The sequence below is a fragment of the Dendrobates tinctorius genome, unplaced genomic scaffold (assembly GCF_039654945.1).
Source record: "Dendrobates tinctorius isolate UK_male_01 unplaced genomic scaffold, ASM3965494v1 ptg000644l, whole genome shotgun sequence".
Classification (NCBI taxonomy): domain Eukaryota; kingdom Metazoa; phylum Chordata; class Amphibia; order Anura; family Dendrobatidae; genus Dendrobates; species Dendrobates tinctorius.
The window spans coordinates 48,115-66,960 of record NW_027362296.1 but is presented as its reverse complement, the minus strand read 5'-3'; the positions used below and the strand labels follow the sequence as shown (position 1 = coordinate 66,960).

General features: G+C 46.9%; 1 protein-coding gene across 1 annotated transcript in view; it reads left to right on the top strand.

Annotated features, from left to right (window-relative positions):
• The window catches only part of LOC141079259 (protein NipSnap homolog 2-like), a 65,276-nt gene extending 47,146 nt beyond the window's left edge, over positions 1 to 18,130 (top strand). Inside the window, exons 6-10 of the mRNA XM_073565303.1 lie at positions 8,042 to 8,182; positions 10,821 to 10,852; positions 11,943 to 12,037; positions 14,862 to 14,945; positions 15,252 to 18,130. Of these exons, the coding sequence (XP_073421404.1) occupies positions 8,042 to 8,182; positions 10,821 to 10,852; positions 11,943 to 12,037; positions 14,862 to 14,945; positions 15,252 to 15,316 (417 nt within the window). The 3' untranslated portion in view covers positions 15,317 to 18,130. The remainder of the gene's footprint in view (positions 1 to 8,041; positions 8,183 to 10,820; positions 10,853 to 11,942; positions 12,038 to 14,861; positions 14,946 to 15,251) is intronic.
• The last annotated feature ends 716 nt before the right edge of the window (positions 18,131 to 18,846 follow it).

Here is an 18,846-nt window from a genome sequence, read left to right as displayed (position 1 = left end):
GCTATGTGAAGCTGGATGCACAGAGAGGCAGATGGTGATTAAAGCAACACAAAGGTACAATAAAGAAACGTTCTGTTTGGCACAGTATATCTTTTATCAATAAGTATGGATATACTGTGTTTTGTGAAAAATAATGTGATTGTGGGAATAACCCTTGAAGAATATTGTTCCAAGTCTACGACGGTCCTATAGTTTATAATGCGATACAAGTGATATCTCTGGGTGGAGCTCCCTTTCTGTTTTCTTCTTTTTTTGCGGCACTTTCATAATGTCCCATCAGATTGAGTTTTTGAGCTCCTCTTGTTATTTCCTCAAAATAAGTCTAAAATGAGCCTTAAACGAAAACAGACATTGCGCAGAGATAAGCATATCTAGGGGTCTGTTGTCACCTGCATCAAAATCACTTTATCTGGATGTGGGGTAATCGTTCATTCCCCTCAGACATGCCCAGTGATAAACTGTTGTAGCCGGAGGAAGTATTGGCTGGCCGCACATTGCACTGCAGTATTACTTGCTAAGCATTTACATGGTCTGCCATCCAGCTGCTTCTGAGAGGTTGTAGCTTTTAAAAGGAATCCTCTCCCCCTATTAATTCCTGTTCCTAAAATACCATTTGGTCTTATAATAATGGACACATGTCCAATATCTATCATCTCAAACTCCGATTTATAACTAGTTTTTAAGTCTTCCCTGTTTTGCACATACATCACTTCCAAACGCTCTACTTACCCTCTAGTTTCCAATGGATGTGTTCTGCACCTCTAGTTGCTCATGCGCAGCATAGCTTTGCTCTGTCTGTGCCTCTGTACATTGTGTGCTCCTGCTCTCAACTTCTGCTAAATTTTGATGCAGAAAATCATCCTCGACTATCGGCATAAACAGAGCAGCGTTTGCATTGTCCCATTCCTGAGCCGTCTGCCGTAGGCAGCAAACACAGCTCAGCCCTTCTTCTATCTCCGCTCTGCACTGTCCAATTATTACAAGGCTGCATTGTGGGGGCGTGCAGGGCAGTTGACGTCTGCTGAAAACCAGCTAACATAGCACTGATGTAAAAATACACAGGCAGCTATACTTGTGTCTATGGTGAAAAATAAATTTGGCCTTGCAGAATGCACAGAAGAATATAGTGAATTGTATTTTTGGATTAGCTTGATAATATGGCAAGTGTCAGTGGTGCATGCAGCTGAGACATTATCTCCAAGCTGGGGCTAGTCACTGACACAGGAGAGGTGAGAAGCAAAGTGCTCTTGGGAAATGTAGCTTTATCAGTGTAGCCTTGTGAAGCTGGATGCACAGAGGGGCAGACCGGTGAAAAAGGTACAAGGAAGAAATGTTGTTAGGCCTAGTCTGCATATTAACAATAAGTATGCATTTATTGCGCATTGTGAATAATAATGCGACTGTGGGGATAGCCGTATAAGGCACATGTGTCCCAACATGGCATCTGGACAGTGGTTGTCATCTTCACACTTTCATCATGATCTCCATTTATAATTGAAATCACAACGCAGTAGTAGATCTGTCACACTTCGGATACCAGCTATGTCCAGCCATCTGTGCTGGAGGCAACCACACAGATGTGAACAGATGCTGAGGCGATATTTCTGCAATTGTTGCAGATTGCTAGCGTCGCTGTGGTCGCGATATAGGAAGACCTGCGATTTTCTCACCAGCTTTGATGAGGGGGGTGTGGTGGAGTCAGATGCTCCAAATTCATGAAGCGGTGCGTGCCTCTTTCATGAATCTGGAGCTTTGGATGAATGGTGTGCCCCTCTATATGCTACTCCAGAAATCTTACTACAGTCAAGGACTGGAGTCAGATTTCTGGCTTAGGGAACGCCACAGTTTGTCATGGATTAGATGAGCTGTGGAGTCGTGCCCCCAAACCACCCATTTTGGTGGAGCTGGGAGAAACTCGCATGAAAATTCAAAAGTCGCCAAATTTTGGTGCAACTCTCGGCTTTTCATAGCTTTTATGTCATTTTTTGGGCATAGAAGCTTTGCTGAATCAGGATCTGAATGTTTGTGGTAATTTAATAGATATCCATGTAAGTTCTTTCTCCTTCGTCTCATTGGGGGACACAGAGACTGTGGGTGTGTGCTTCTGCCGTCTGGAGGCTGACACTAAGTATACAAAAAAAGAGTTAGCTCCTCCTCCGCCGCATACACCCTCGCCCCCAGACCGGGCGTAACTCAGTTTTTTGCTTAGTGTCTGATGGAGGCACACGCAGTCTGGAGCTCCAGACTAGATTTTTTTTTTTTTTTTTTCCTTCTTTTCTATGAAGATAAGACAGGGGCGACGGATCCTATAGAGAGGGTCCGATCTCCCCAAATCATCAACGGGCGACCACGTGTGAGTAACCCTCCACGTGTTTCTCTCCCGCACCGAGGGACGCATCTGGGACTTTTCCCCAGACAACCATTTTTCTTTTTTCTTTTGTAAAGAGGCGGCAACGCATCCTGATAAGAGGATTTGGTTTCCCCATAACCTCAACGGGCGAGCACGTGTGAGCGACCCTCCACGTTGTTCCTCTCCTGCAACGCGATTCATTGAGGCCCCTTCCTCCCCTGGGTAGTGAGACCAGGGGTTGAGTTGGAGGCGCAGGTGAGCCGAGGGATCGATGTTTCGTCCCGATACCAGAAGCCTCCCCCTCCCTGCCCGGGGATGGAGTTGAGAGCACCCCAAGAGAGCCCCCACGGCGTACCTATGGGTGAGTGGAAGGCCCTGCTCACCTTTGATAAATGGGGAGGTCCGCCTCTCTCCTGGCACTGCAGGTACCCGGTGCTGCGCCCGGCGAGTAACGCCGCACGCCCCGTCTACCGGAGTGCGGCCGGAAGCCCCGCCGGCGGCCGCGGCCCCCGCTGCATGAGGAAGTCCGTGGGTATCGTGCGAGGCTCCGCCCGCCGACTTCCGGTGGTAGCCGGAAGACCCGCCCACTGACTTCCGGTACGGCTCAGCCCAGGGGGTGGAGAGCGGCGGGCGCACACAGTACCGGAGCGGAAACTCCCGACCCCCCCTCCCCCCTCGCATTTCTGCGGTCGTTCAACAGGAGTGGAACGTTACCTGTGGGTGAGTGCAACCCCGTTTCGAGAGCCGCACTGGTACTCAGGGAAGGGGTTACCCTCCTCCTCCTTCTACCCTACCTTCAAGCTTGGGCAATATGTCTGGCAAAGGGAAAGCTCACTCTTTCCTATACGCTGTTTGCGTTTCCTGTGGGGTCAGGCTGCCAAAGGCGCAGGCGGGTAAATTTTGTGAAGCCTGCGAGTCGGAGCGCGCCCAGGAGCCCCCCACTGTTTCAGAGCCCAGGGGTCAGGACCCCCCGGAATGGGCGGTATCTTTATCACATTCTATGTTGTCCCTTACAAGGGCAATTGAATCCCTTCGAGGCCCGGGTAGGGACAAGGATGGTGGTCTGCCAGCGGAAGAAAGCTCGTCCACGTCTCAGGACCCTCCGACCGTTAGAGGCCGCTCCAGTTCCAGACAAGCTCATGGCAAAAGAGCTCGTTCCCCGTCGGCCGGGCCCTCCGGGGCTTCGGCGGCGGGTATTAGGGCATCTCGTTCCCCGTCGCTGAGCTCGGGGAGCGATCAGGATGAGGGCGAGGAGGAGGAGGCCTGGAATCTAGAAAGCCTGGGGTACCAAGACTCGGTGGACAGCCTCATTGAGGCAGTCAACCAGACATTAGAGATCGAGGACGATGTGTCCACGGCCTCAGGTCACAAGGTCTCCTTCAAGAAAACCAGGCGACCACATAGAAGGTTTGCCACGCATCCGGAGTTCGAGGATCCAGTCCAAAAACATAGAGAACACCCGGATAAGCGTTTTGCAATGCAAAAAGCGCTGCAAGCAAAGTATCCGTTTCCTCCTGAGCTCCATAAAGGATGGGTGGAGTCGCCAGTAGTGGACCCACCGGTATCACGTTTAGCATCAAGGTCGCTATTGTCGATACCCAGTGTTTCTTCCATCAAGGACCCAACTGATCGCCTCATAGAGGGGCTTGCCCGCTCAGTGTATGAGGCAGCAGGGTCGGCTCTGGCCCCCTCCTTTGCGGCAACTTGGGTGGCTAAGGCCATGGTTTCATGGGCGGACGCTCTGCATAAGGCCCTCCAAGACAGGGATCTGCCCGCGGAGGTCTTGGAAGTTGCAAATCAGATATCAGGAGCGAGTGATTATCTCATCAGCGCCTCACTGGACGCGGCCGAGTGTTCGGCTGTGGCAGCAAATGCGATCGCCATTAGGCGAGCATTATGGCTGAGGTTGTGGAAAGCGGATTCTATCTCTAAAAAATCCTTAACCTCATTGCCTTTTCAGGGCAATCGGTTGTTCGGTGAGAAGCTTGATAAGCTTATCTCAGAAGCCACAGGGGGGAGAAGTAGTTTCCTCCCGCAGCAGAGGAGTTGCCCGGCATTCAGGCAAACGCAGAGGCGTTTTCGGCCTTTTCGTAGCCCCTGGGGGGGGACTTCGGCCAGGGCATCCTCCTCCGCAAACAATGGCCAGAGTAGGGAAAGGCAAACCTCTTACAGGGCCAATCCGCTGGGTAGAGGCCGAGGCCGTTTGCCCAGAGCAAGGGGGGCCAGATCCCAAAAGCCTCCGGCAAAATGACTCGAGGCGCTTCGTACCTACGGACGACAGAGTGGGCGGACGCCTACTAGGGTTCAGCCACGTTTGGGTCGCAGTGGCACGCGACGCTTGGGTGGCGGAATTGATATCGTCCGGGTACAAGATAGAGTTTGTCGGACTCCCGCCACAGCGATGCTTCCGTTCCCGACTTTCCGGGACAGAATCGCAGGCGGAAGATTTGTTACAGGCCATAATGACGCTTCAGCGCAAAGGGGTCATTGTCCCAGTGCCGCAAGGCGAAGAGACGCAGGGTTTTTACTCCAACCTGTTTTCGGTCCCCAAAAAAGACGGGACTGTGAGGCCGGTACTGGATCTAAAGATCCTGAACAAATTCATCAGGGTCAGGCGGTTCCGGATGGAGTCCCTCCGCTCGGTCATTGCAGCCATGTATCCAGGGGAATTCCTGGCCTCGATCGATGTGCAGGATGCATATCTACACATTCCGATATTTCCTCCACACCAGAGGTTCCTGCATTTTGCGATCGGAGGGCGACATTTCCAATTTGTGGCTCTGCCCTTCGGTTTGGCCACTGCCCCCAGAGTCTTTACAAAGATAATGGCGGTGGTTATGGCCATCCTGCATGCATGGGGCATAATGGTACTACCGTACCTGGACGACCTTTTGGTAAAGGGTCCGTCGTTTCAGGCGTGCCAGAGGAATGTCAGTATCACTCTGGATACCCTGGCCCGTCTAGGCTGGTTGATCAATCGAAACAAGTCGTCCTTGGTTCCAGCCCAGAGAATCGTATTCCTAGGCATGGTTTTCGACACCTCCCGGGGGCTGGTGATCCTCCCTCAGGACAAGGCGCGAAGGATCAAGCAGGGGGTACGGAACCTTCTACAGCCGGGCACCAGATCCATCAGGTACGGCATGAGTGTGTTGGGCAGAATGGTGGCGGCGATGGAGGCAATCCCGTTTGCCCAGTTCCATCTCCGTCCGCTTCAGCATGCGCTCTTGTCAGCATGGGACCGGGGCTGCTGTCTCTCAATCATCAGTGCAAGTTGCTTCCGCCGGTCCGGCGATCACTCCGATGGTGGACTCGCGACTCGCCTCTGGTCCAGGGGAAACCTTTTCCCCCGGAACAGTGGTTGGTGGTGACGACCGATGCAAGCCTGCATGGTTGGGGAGCAGTTTTCCAGAGTCACACAGCCCAGGGGCGGTGGTCCATTCGGGAGATAAATCTCCCGATCAACATTCTGGAGATACGGGCAATACGATTGGCCCTGCAACATTTTCAGCGGTTGCTGAGACACCGGCCGGTGCGCATTCAGTCGGACAATGCTACAGCAGTAGCATATGTCAACCATCAAGGGGGCACGCGCAGCCAGGCAGCCATGCGCGAGGTTTGGCTGGTACTGCATTGGGCAGAGAAGAACCACGTGGTAATTTCAGCGGTGCACATTCCGGGAGTCGAAAACTGGGCAGCAGATTTTCTCAGCCGACAGGGGGTCACGGCAGGGGAATGGTCCCTGCATCCCGAGGTCTTTCAACAGATCTGCCAACGGTGGGGGACACCAGACGTGGACCTTATGGCATCCAGAGAGAACGCCAAAGTACAAAGGTTTGTCGCTCGATCCCTCGACCCGCAGGCAATCGCAGCAGACGCTCTGGTGTTTCCGTGGAGCCAGTTTCGTCTCCCGTACTTGTTTTCCTCGCTGCCTCTGCTTCCAAGAGTCATCAGAAAAATAAGGAGAGAGAAGGTTCCAGCAATTCTGGTGGCCCCAGACTGGCCCCGGCGGGCCTGGTATGCAGATCTGGTTCAACTAGTGGTGGACGTACCTTGGCGTCTCCCAGATCGGCCGGACCTACTGTCCCAGGGGCCGATCTGCCATCCGAACTTAGGGGCCCTGTGTTTGACGGTGTGGCCATTGAATCTTGGCTGTTAACACAGGCAGGATTCAGGCGCGATGTGGCGGCCACGATGGTGAGTGCCCGGAAGCCTTCCTCGGCGAAAGTATATCACCGGACTTGGGAAGTTTTTTTCCGTTGGTGTAGGGATCGCGGAGTGGCTCCTCTGGTTTTTTCGATCCCCAACGTACTGGCTTTTCTGCAGGCAGGGCTGGACGCAGGATTGGCTCCGAGTTCGCTCAGAACGCAAATCTCGGCCCTGTCTGTGCTTTTCCAACGAAAGGTCGCTTCCGTCTGGCAGGTTAGGACGTTTATGCAGGGGGTCGCACATTTAGTACCCCCCTATAAGGCGCCGACGGAATCATGGGACCTGAACTTGGTGCTCAGAGCCCTTCAGGAGGCTCCTTTCGAACCATTGCAAGAAGTCTCCTTACCTTACCTGTCCAGAAAGGTCGTTTTTCTGGTTGCTATAACGTCTATTAGGCGGGTTTCGGAATTGGCGGCCTTATCTTGTAAACCGCCGTTCCTAACCTTTTATAAAGATAAGGTAGTTTTAAGGCCAGCTCCTCCCTTCTTGCCGAAGGTTGTGTCTGCGTTCCATATCAACGAAGACATTGTCTTGCCCTCGTTTTGCCCGGCACCAGTGCACAGGGTAGAAAAGGCATTGCACACCCTGGATCTGGTAAGAGCCCTTAGGAGGTATGTGACAAGGACAGCACCATTCCGCCAGACAGACTCTCTATTCGTGATTCCAGAAGGGCGGTGGAAGGGGCTCGCTGCGTCCAAAGCGACTTTGGCCAGATGGGTTCGCCTGACGATCCAAGAATCTTATGAAATCAGTGGCACGCCGGTTCCGGCAGGGATCAAGGCACACTCGGCTCGAGCAGTGGGTGCCTCATGGGCACTGCGACACCAGGCTTCAGCGGAGCAGGTGTGCAAAGCAGCTACCTGGTCCAGTTTGCATACGTTTGTCAAACATTATAACGTACATACCCAGGCATCCTCGGATGCAAGCCTGGGAAGAAAGATTCTCCAGGCAGCAGTTGCGCACCTCTAATCAGGGGCGCAAATTAGCATGGATTGGGTGAGCTAAGATCCCGCCCAGAGGACTGCTTTAGAACGTCCCACAGTCTCTGTGTCCCCCAATGAGACGAAGGAGAAACATGGATTTTTGTGAGTACTCACCGTAAAATCCTTTTCTCCGAGACGCTCATTGGGGGACACAGCACCCACCCTATTAGCCAGTTGGCATTTACTTATTTTGAGTTATACAAATCCTTGTGTAGGGTTTAGGGTGGCCCCTTTTTCAGACATATAATTTCTTGCCTGAGTTTAAGGCGCGTTCTCCTACTGCTTATGCACTAAACTGAGTTACGCCCGGTCTGGGGGCGAGGGTGTATGCGGCGGACTAGGAGCTAACTCTTTTTTTGTATACTTAGTGTCAGCCTCCAGACGGCAGAAGCACACACCCACAGTCTCTGTGTCCCCCAATGAGCGTCTCGGAGAAAAGGATTTTACGGTGAGTACTCACAAAAATCCATGTTTTTTATATTTTATTTTTATTTGTGGATAGGAATTCACAGAGTTTCGCAAAGAACGGGGAAATATGTTGCTGTCTCGTAAAAATCAGCTGCTACTTGAATTCAGCTTCTGGAACGAGCCTGTCCCTAGACAAGGGCCCAATATTTATGAGCTGAGATCTTACCAACTTAGGGTGAGTATTGATTCCGCACAATTGTATATGTCATATGTGTTCCTTGTTACTGAATTGTATAGTGGTGGCATGGAGGACAATACTAACAGTGTTATATTACATGCATCGCATTAGTTTTTTCTATCTGTAGCTATCTTTTTGATAATTACATGCTCGCGCAGTATATCCTATTAGTATTCAAGAGTTTCAGCTTTTTCAGAAAGTATAGTTAGGAGCGTTTTCCTACATGAAGCCAATTCTGATGATTTCTGAAGCACAAATACAGAATTTCTACTTACGAATTACAAACCATGAACACTAATATCTTCTATTTCTGTTAATATAATTCTGGGCATATTGATTGGCTTTATATATTATATATATTAACTATCAACATGTGCCCCCCTGAATGGTCCCCTTTGTAGGGGTGTCTTTACACTTTTTGATGTATACTTTTGATCAAATTCTAGCTTCTGTGATCTATTGCTACTGGTATTGAAAATACTGCTTACATGTTTCAATACCTTGCTATTACCGTATATTGTAGCTATAGTCATATAGTGCCAAGGCTGGCCACGAGCCATGAACACACAAAGGGAGTCAATCAGCACAACATGACTGTTCAAACAAAGCACAGTGCATCCTCTCATCCTCTTGTTTTACATCATTGTCCACCCTACTCTGGCTCCTCCTCATTCTACTTTTTATCCTGTTGTTTTATCATCTGGTATATCATATGCAGCTTATACCCAGTGTGCTGTATGTACTTTAGCTTCACATACACTATACGTAAAGCGTTTATTAAGGCTTTGTGTGATATTTGTGCATTTCACAGGTATGCTGTATGTGCACGTTAAAACTACACTGCTCAAAAAAGAAGGGAACACTTAAACACAATGTAACGCCAACTCAATCACACCTCTGTGAAATTAACCTGTTCAGTGATGAAGCAAAGCCAATTGTGAATCAATTTCTCCTGATGTTGTGCAAATGGAACAGACAGCAGGTAGAAATGACAGGCAATTAGCAAGACAACCCCTATAAAGAAGTAGTTCTGCAGGGGGTGACCACAGACCATTTCTCTGTTGTTATCCTTTTTGGCTGTTGTTCTGATCACTTGCATTTTGTAATTGCTCTCACCCCTTGAAGTACATTAGCATGAGGCAGTGTCTAAAGTACAACCCGCAGAAGTTGCTAAGGTAGTGCAGCTCATCGAGGATGGCACATCAATGGGTGTTGTGGCAAGAAGGGTAGCTGTTTGTCAACAGTGTCCAGAGCATGGAGCAGATACACCAGGAGACGTGGAGGGGGCCGTAGAAGGGCAACAACTCAGCATCAGGACTGCTACCTCCTCCGTTATGCAAGGAGGAACAGTGCTAGAGCCCTGCAAAATGACCTCCAGCAGGCCACTAACATTCATGTGTCTGCACAACCTCTCAGAAACAGACTACATGAGGGCCAGACATCCACAAGCGGGTGTTGTGCTTACAGCCCAATACCATACAGGGCGATTGGCATTTGCCAGAGAACATCAATATTCGACATTGGCGGCCTCTGCTCTTCACAGATGAGAGCATGTTCACATTGAGCACATTTGACAGACGTGACAAAGTCTGGAGACGCCGTGGAGAACGTTCTGCTGCCTGCAACAGCTTCCAAAATGACCAGTTTGGCAGTGAGTCAGTAGTGGTTTGGGGAGGCATTTCTTTGGGGGGGCTGCACAGCCCTTCATGTGCTCACCAGAGGTACCCTGACTGCCATTAGGTACCGGGATGAGATCCTCAGACCCATTGTGAAACCATATGCAGGTGCAGAGGACACTGGGTTCCTTCTGATGCATGACCATGCTAGGCCTTATGTGGCTGAAGTGTGTCAGCAGTTACTGCATGAGGAAGGCATTGATGCTATGGACTGACCTACTCATTCCCCAGACCTGAATCCAGTCGAGCACATCTGGGTCATGTCTCGTTCCATCCACCAACGCCATGATGCACCACAGACTGTTCAGGAGTTGTCGGATTCTTTAATCCAGGTCTGGGAGAAGATTCCTCAGGATAACATCCGTCGACTCATCAAGCGCATGTCCAGACGTTGTAGGCAGGTCAAAAAGGCATGTGGAGGCCACACACATTACTGAGCATCATTTCCTTGTCTTAAGGCATTTGCACTGATTCTGAATCAGCCTGTAGTTTGTTTCCATTTTGATTTTGAGTATCACTCCAAATCCAGACCTCAATGGGATATTAATTTTGATTTACAATGATCATTTTTACGTTCTATTGTTCTCAACGCATTTCACTATGCAATAAATAAAGATTTGCAACTGGAATATTTAATTTAGTGATATCTAGAATGTGGTATTTTAGTGTTCCCTTCATTTTCTGAGCAGTGAATTTGCCTGTGAAATGTCTTTGTCTGGATTCTGTAGATTATAGCAATGCACAATAGAGCTATCTGTGCTGTGTGAGGCTCTCTCTGATTTTGGTATACAGTGATTGTCCCCTATAATCCTATTGTGATTAAGCATGTGATGCCATGTATACCTGCTGCTGCATTTCATGTTTACTATCTCCACTCTTTGTAGACTATATTATTATTAGTGCTGCCCTCCTAAAACTTTCCATTTTGCTACATGGGACATGCTTTTTTTCTTTTCCAGCCCGGAACCATGATTGAATGGGGGAACCACTGGTAAGGACACAACACATTAGACTAATAATTCCTATTCAAGACTTGGTAAAATAGTTCACTTAAAGGGAATCCAATACCTGTTTGCTGCAATGAGAGCAGCATGATGTAAGCACATAGACCCTGATTAAAGCGATGTCTCACTTGCTGCATGTTGCAGTTTTGATAAAATCGGTTTTATCTGCTGCAGATTTACCAGTTCTCTGAATGCTGAGCTTTGTAGAATTTACCTTGCCCATATCACTGATTGGCACCTTTTTGTGTACAATGTGCATAGGCAGAAAGGTGCCAATCAGTGGTGGATGTGGGGTTATACAGAGTTTATGACTATGGAGGGCAATATGGCAGAAGGTTTACTAGTCCTCCAGTGATTATCTGCTGATAAAACACTTTTACCAAAACTACAGCAAGCAGACTAGCAAGTGACACATTTCTGGAATCAGGGTCTTTGTCTCTAAATTATGCTAATCTCATATTAGATGGCCTTAAACTAATGACAGATTCTTTTTAAAAACTATTTACAATAAAAACAAATTAACTTTTAAAGTTAGAGATATTCCCATCCCGTATATTTATGGCATGTCCTTTGCGTATACCATAAATGTATAGTTGATGTGAGTACACCAATGGGTCCAGCATCGATCTCAAGAACGGGAGCCCTCACATTTGCCGCTGTCAGTAGAGAGGTGGTCGGAATGTCCATACAAATAAGTAGGAGCTGTGACTACCTCTCCACTGACAGCAGCACGTGTCAGGGCCTGGTTTTTAAGATGGATTCCGTTCTCATTGGTGGGACCCCTGCATATGCTATACCTTTATGGCATATCGTCTGTACAAATCATAAATGTTAAAGGTGAGCATAATGCTTTACAGCTTAATTTTCTTGTAGTTTAATAGCATTTGGTAATGCAAGCCTAAAAACAATAAATACACGAAAAAAGTTTGAAAAATGGCATTACATCCAGCTTTTGTTGTTTTGGCCTTTATTACATTGAGTGAAAGAGAGGCTTCTGTGCTTTCATTTTTTGGCAACATGCTTTAAATATGATAACAGATATATCAGTTGATATTGCTGTTTGTTTCTGTGTCTCAGGGCTCGTGCGATTCGGTATCGGCAAGACAGTGGTGAGGCGGTAGCTGGATTTTTCTCCCAGATTGGACAGCTGTACATGGTCCATCATTTATGGGGTAAAATTGTGTATATATTTTTTTTTATTGGTACCAAAATATCCAGTATTTTACCTAATCCAGCCCAGTGACTATGTTCTAAGTTACATACATGAACGTGAGAGTACTACTGACTTACGGTATTCTACGGATTATAAGATGCACTTTTTTCCCCTCAAATTTGGGGGGGAATGGGGGTGCATCTTATAATGCGTATATACCTTACCGATACCATTGCTGCATGCTGGGGAATGCCGGTGCTACTGGGGTGCTCGGCTCTGAAATCTCATCTCCCGAGATCTTGATGCCGGGATCTCTCTCTGCGCATACGCCTCCCCCCTGCGGCCATTTTCCCAGAGTCCACCGCACAGGATACCATGGAACTGCGCGGGGGCTCTGGCCTTTCAAAAAATGTCGGCAGTGCCTGGCACCCCCGCAGCGCCATCGGACACCCCCTCCTCCCAGCCTGCAGCATCACCCCACTCCTGCCTTCTCACATGGATTATAAGAAGCACCACCATTTTATTTAAAATAAAAAAAAATCCTGTTTTTCTCCTCAAAATTTGGGGTGCGTCTTATAATCCGAAAAATACAGTGTCTCTCTCACCCCTGTGTCTGACCGTGTACAGAACATACCACAGCTCCTGGACAGGGAAGGAAGCAAAAGACAATACTGACATTACAGCAGGAGATCGCAGAGGATACATTTTGTGAGGTAAAATATTGTTTAAAAACAGTCAGTGAAATATTTTACCTCACAAAATGTATCCTCTGCAATCTCCTGCTGTAATGTCAGTATTGTCTTTTGCTTCCTCCCCTGCCCAGGAGATGTGGCATGCTCCATACACGGTCAGACACAGACAATTTTTAAAATGAACTTTTGTTCATGGGAAAACCCCTTTAATGTGAAAGACGTCGCGCATCTGCCGCTGGGATCAGCCGAATGATTCTCTGCACCTGCGCGCAGTGCGACTGTGTTCTGCTGGTGGTACCGCGAAAGAGGCTGCGTGAGTGTGGTGCGACGGTATTCCACTGGTGGTACCACGCAATAGGTTGGTACCAGCAGCAATTTCCATATTGAGACACCCATCACTTGGGTGTCCCAATATGCCGGTCGGTGAACTTCCTCCGCTTGGAATTCTGGGATACGGTGACATCTGGACAGGACAGGAAATGAAAACATTACAAGGCAATTATATAAATAGATATAATAGTAATAACATGCAGCGTGTTCAAATCACACAGGGTAACAATCAATGTTGTAAAACACTATATTTGAACTGTCACATGTGAGGTAGGTGGCGCTCTAACCCAAGCGCACTGAGGAGTACATAGGCTTCGTTTTTCTCTTTTATTGTCTCAATCTAATTGGGAGTTCCCCATATGGACATGGTCCCTTCTTTTTTTTATATGGTTCAAGCAAATTTTCTACATTTCTTATTTAACTCTATGTTGTATTTGTTTATACCTTTGTAACTTAAACTGGCCTCCTACAAGTTGTATCTACTTCTAGCCTATCCATGGGATAGGTAATAACTTGCTGATCACGGAGACCCCACCAATTCAAGAACTGGGCTCTACAGAACCCCATCTGGGAGAGGTGATAACTTACTGATCACTGAGACCCCACCTATTCAAGAACTGGGATAAGCAGAGCCCCATCTGAATTAAGCAGTATTCAAACTCCTGGAAAAAAGCAAAGCATAGTATTCCGCTATCTTTAGTCCCATAGACTATTAGACCAGTCTACCATTCGTCTGATGAGAGCCACTTACAGAGCTGTTCTCAGGATGGATGGAAGTCCCAGTGATGAGATCCTTGGTGGTCAGCAAGTTATGACCTATTCTGTGGGTGGGTGATAACTTTATAAAGTGACCCTTAAAATGAAGTATCTGTGCAAAATGACTTTGATATGAAGCACAGGCACTTGATGCACCCTTGGTATGGGTAAGCATTTCAGTGCACCTTCCCACCTACTTGGTGTCCATCTATTTCTGCCCTCTGCTGGCTGTAGATTGTGCTGTCAGTGAAGAAAGAGCAGGAGGAGTGGTGTGGGCACAGAGAAATCAAATAGGTGGGAAGGTGCACTCTGAATTGCTTGGCCTCGACAAGGGTGCACCAAGCACCTATGCTGGGTTTGAATCGTCTTTATATGCTGACAGACCCTCTTAATGTTGTACAAAGCAGCTGATCATCGATGTGTATGGAGACCTGCTGACACCTTTCCTCCCACACTGATGTCAGCAGAAAGTATAGAACTTTAACGTCTAATCATTTTGTTTCTCTGAGTGATAAATCTTCACGAGAGGTGTCTGGTAGCAACTTTCTTCTCTCTCCGTTCAGAACACATGCTTACTCAGATGTGGTTGGCCATCAATTTGTTTGTATGTGCATGGAGTTATATATTGAATTTCCATATTGAATTTCCATAATGTGTATGACCTGCATTATTGTCTGACGTGTTACTTGGACCTGATCGAATGCACCATTAGTGGGAGGTCTCTGAGCTTGAAACTGTGATCATCAGAACAAGTTGGCCGTATCAGTTGGTAAAGCTAATAAATCTCTTTAGCAATGGTCAGAAATCGTCATTAGAAGCTATGTTTATTTGATGATAATAGAAAGCTGAGCTCTCTAAGCCACAGTGACATCTTTGTTCTCAAAATGAGTTGGGGTCTGGCTCCCATGGACAGCTGCCATCTGATGGAATGAAAATGATACATGTTCTATCAGAATCCATGAAATCGCATGTCTTACAGGCAGTAAACTAGTTAGTTACAGTAATTAATGCAAAATCGGGTACTACATTATGGTATTGGTAATTATCACTGTCATGTCATTCCAGCTTACACCGATCTCCAGACCAGAGATGACATCAGGAATTCAGCCTGGCAGAAAGATGGCTGGGATGAGTGTGTCTACTATACAGGTGAGCGACCACAAACAGATCGATTCTGTCTCTATCAAGAAGGAGGCATGGTACTTGTCCATCTGCTATATCTTTATTCTTCAAGAATGTACCATATAAACTCACTCGGGGCAGGAGGTGCAGCAAAGCAAACGGCCCTTTTGCATCTTGTACTTCATCTGGCCTATATATAATTTTTTATTTAGAGTGGTTTACAAGCAGGTCTTGTATTAAGTTTATACTCATAAATGTCATTCTTATATTTTTTTTTTTCTTTAAACTTTGTGTCACAATAAAATGTAACACTAGTCATTTTTTTTGTTTCAGTCCCTCTTATACAGGAGATGGAGTCCAGAATTATGATCCCATTGAAGAGTTCTCCTCTCCAGTAATGCACAGAGTCTTCTGTGCCTCAGCTGAAATGGTGGCAAACCCCTCTGTCCATTGCTTGACCACATTCAAGCTCCCAAGACAAATGACTTACAATTATAGAACGTAGCTCTTCACATGGTACCTACACCACACTGGTAGTACATGGATTGTTTCATCTCCCTAAGTATATTGATTTGGCTCATGACCACTCCTGTGATAAGGAACTAATAAGCACCTCATACAGTGGTGGGCAACTGGTGGCCCTTGGGTACTGGTTCTATGTGTACAGTACACAGGGCAGCACAACTTGATCACGCAATGGTGTAATGTTTTGCTTATTGTAAAGATTGAAAACATATATGCACCCATTTGTGTGCTGTAGAGGCTTGTGAGCTTGACAGCTATCCCTTCTGACCCCAAGCATATACAGTGTGCTCTAACACAAGGAGGTAAGCCTCTGTCCGATATCTCTGGTTTTCTTATTCGAAAATGAGCCATAACCAATCAGGCATGCTGAATTTTTGCTTCCCTAACTTCTGATGTTGGGAGACCACATACACTGTAGATGGTTGGACGATGTTTGGAAGGCGTTAATATAATGTGTATGGTCAGCTTGAAGATTTTGCCCGAGAATACACTCTTTCCTCACCCAAAGGCTTGCACATGTTTAAAACACTAAACACGCTTTATTCACCCTCCCAGATCCAGCGCTGCCTCTGTCGTTACTCTGGTCTGTGTTCACTGTCTGTAGCGATATCGTGACATCACAGCTGCAGCCAATAGCTGAACTCAGTGGCTCTGCCGTTGGACTAACCATCAGACTGGATCACCGGCCACAGCCTCTATATCATACTATAGCTCCAACCACTATAAAGGTATAATTATTCAGCACAGAAGTCAAATTACAGATAAAGAAAAATGTACCAATCCTTATGAAAGGTGAAAATTCTCCTTAAGCTTCCAAGTAAATATCACCCATCATCTCAACCACTTAGAAAACATGCCAACACTTAGTGATCCTCCAGTTTAGAGCCAATTTTATTAAAGAAGTTGTCTTGGTAAAAATGTACTCCCTAAGCCTTCCTGTCTGATGTAGTCTTCCTCGATTTCCAGCTCCGCTACGGTTCCTCGTGACCTCTCTGCTGCTTTGCCGGCTCACTCGTCTAGTGTTTCGAGCTTTTCCAGTGGAAGGTCGGAGTCACACTAGCGTATAACATCCGGTGTGAGCATCGGTTGTGATATGCGTATGACCCTCGGCTCCTGATCTGCTGTGAGCGTGAGACGAGTATCAGTGCTCTGTGCTCCGATCCTCTAGCATGGTGGAATCGGAGCACAGCTGGGGAGGAGACACAGAAATTAATTTCTTCATCTCCTCTGCTGCCAGTGGGAATCGCACTGCACTCGGGAGATATCAGAGTACAGTGCTATGTTTCGCACGCACCTGTAAACTTATATGGGTGCGTGCAATCCAAATTTGGCATGCAGTTGCAGCTTGCTTTTTGTTTTTTTTTTCTTTTTCCTGTCTGATGGCATTCAGCACAGGAAAAAAGAATGCCACTGAGAACACAAGTATAGGATTAAATTGGTATGAATGCAATCCGATTTAATTGCAAGTGGGAGCGAACCCTAAGTCTGAGACTCAGGATGAAGCTGCGTAGACTTACACAGAGAAGGCGGCTTCTGGTCCACACATTATCCCTTGCGTGCTCTGTCTAGTCTGGTTTCAGGTCGCTTGGGCCAGCAGAGAGCTGGAGTGGTGCTGGAAATCAGGGTAGATGGTGATGGGTAAGTATGTTATTACACGTAAACTACCTTACATACATGAATAGGAAGAATTAGGAAATGTGAGGCCTTAACAGAATTATAGGTAATTCCCTCATGTAACGATATCTGAATCCCTCCATTTATTATTATTCTGTTAATTTTCCTCTACAACTTTGCAAGTTCCAACTCTCTACCTTGAGGAATACTGATGCTGTTTTCTGTGAATGTAGCCCATTGTAACAACCCCAGTAAGGCCGGGATCACACATGCGAGAAACTCATCTGAGTCTCGCATGTTAATACCCGACACTGCCGGCAGCACTCAGGAGCGGAGCATGCGGCTCCATGTATTGCTATGCGGCCGTACGCTCCGATCCGAGTGCCGGCGGCAGTGCCGGGTATTAACATGTGAGACTCGGCCAAGTTTCTCGCTTGTGTGATCCCAGCCTAAGAAGAAACACTGCTCTTCCTGCAACTTTCAACTGCTTTCTATAATTTGTAACCACTTTTGCTGTACCATGGCCTCACAAGTTTCTCCCTTCCTTATCCAGAATTACACCCAGACAATGTGTAATGTAGCCCTTATTATGGACACCCTGTTACATATATTAATGCATCTGTTACCAACAATACGATTTTCTTTTGTGTGATGTGGAAAAGTTACTATTACTCTTTATTATGTCATTTAATCTGTATACCGGTCATGCCGCTTGTGTTTATGGGATTCTCTTGTATTCTTCCCATTGAACGCAGGGTTTTTTCCCCTTTTTCTTGTATGTTACACAAATTCAGCGTATCTGTTGAATTCCATAAATATGACCACCAGCAGTATCAGTCAGGTGGCCCTCATTTCTAAGCTACATATTGGTTTTCCGGGCAGATATTGGTGGTTCTCCTTTGAATATAGGCTCTTGCTACATACTGTCATCCTGCGGAGATTAGATAAAACACTATTCCTCTCCTGTTTGGAAAGAGAATCTGTACGTTTGTAAATTGTTGCAATATAGGTCATCATGTGAATAAATGTTACTGGTTTTCTGCTAAGCAGTGGTAATAAATCATTTTATTTGATTTGATCTTTACTTTGTGTTGTGGATCCAGAGATAGCCATACAGCGCAGATGGCAGTCTACTGAATGCAGGCATAGCCAGCAGCAACTTCTCATGACCGCCCCATGAATATGCCAAGCATGCATGCGTTCTCATTAGGGAGAGGGGAGTAACTGATTTACAAAACGCTTCTGCAAATAGAATCGGGCAAGTTGAATTCCATCATGGCCAAGACTTTATTTCCCTGATACCTGCCACCAGGGAGATACTCCAACATGCAGTTTAGATGTGTACAGCTATTTTGGCATCATATGCTCAATTTTTTTTTTAGTGTCTGTGACATTTACAAATGGCTGTACAAACTTTAATAACGTTTAAAAAAAAAAAAAATGTACCATTCAGTGCATAATAATGCTAAAGGGAATCTGTCAGTAGGATGAACCCTCCTAAGCCTTGTAAATGGGCATGTAGGTCATAGGAAGTTGAAAAACTGGTACCTTGAGATCTGTGATACAATGTGTTATTCCAGAGAAAGCAACGTTTCTCCTACGCCTCATTGGGGGACACAGACAGTGGGTGTTATGCTGCTTACCACTAGGAGGACACTAGGTAAACACAGAAAAAAGTTAACTCCTCCCCTGCAGGGCTGTGGAGTCGGAGTCGTGGAGTCGGAGTCGGTGCTCATTTTGGTGGAGTCGGAGTCGGTATAAAATGGACCGACTTCGACTCCTAAAATAT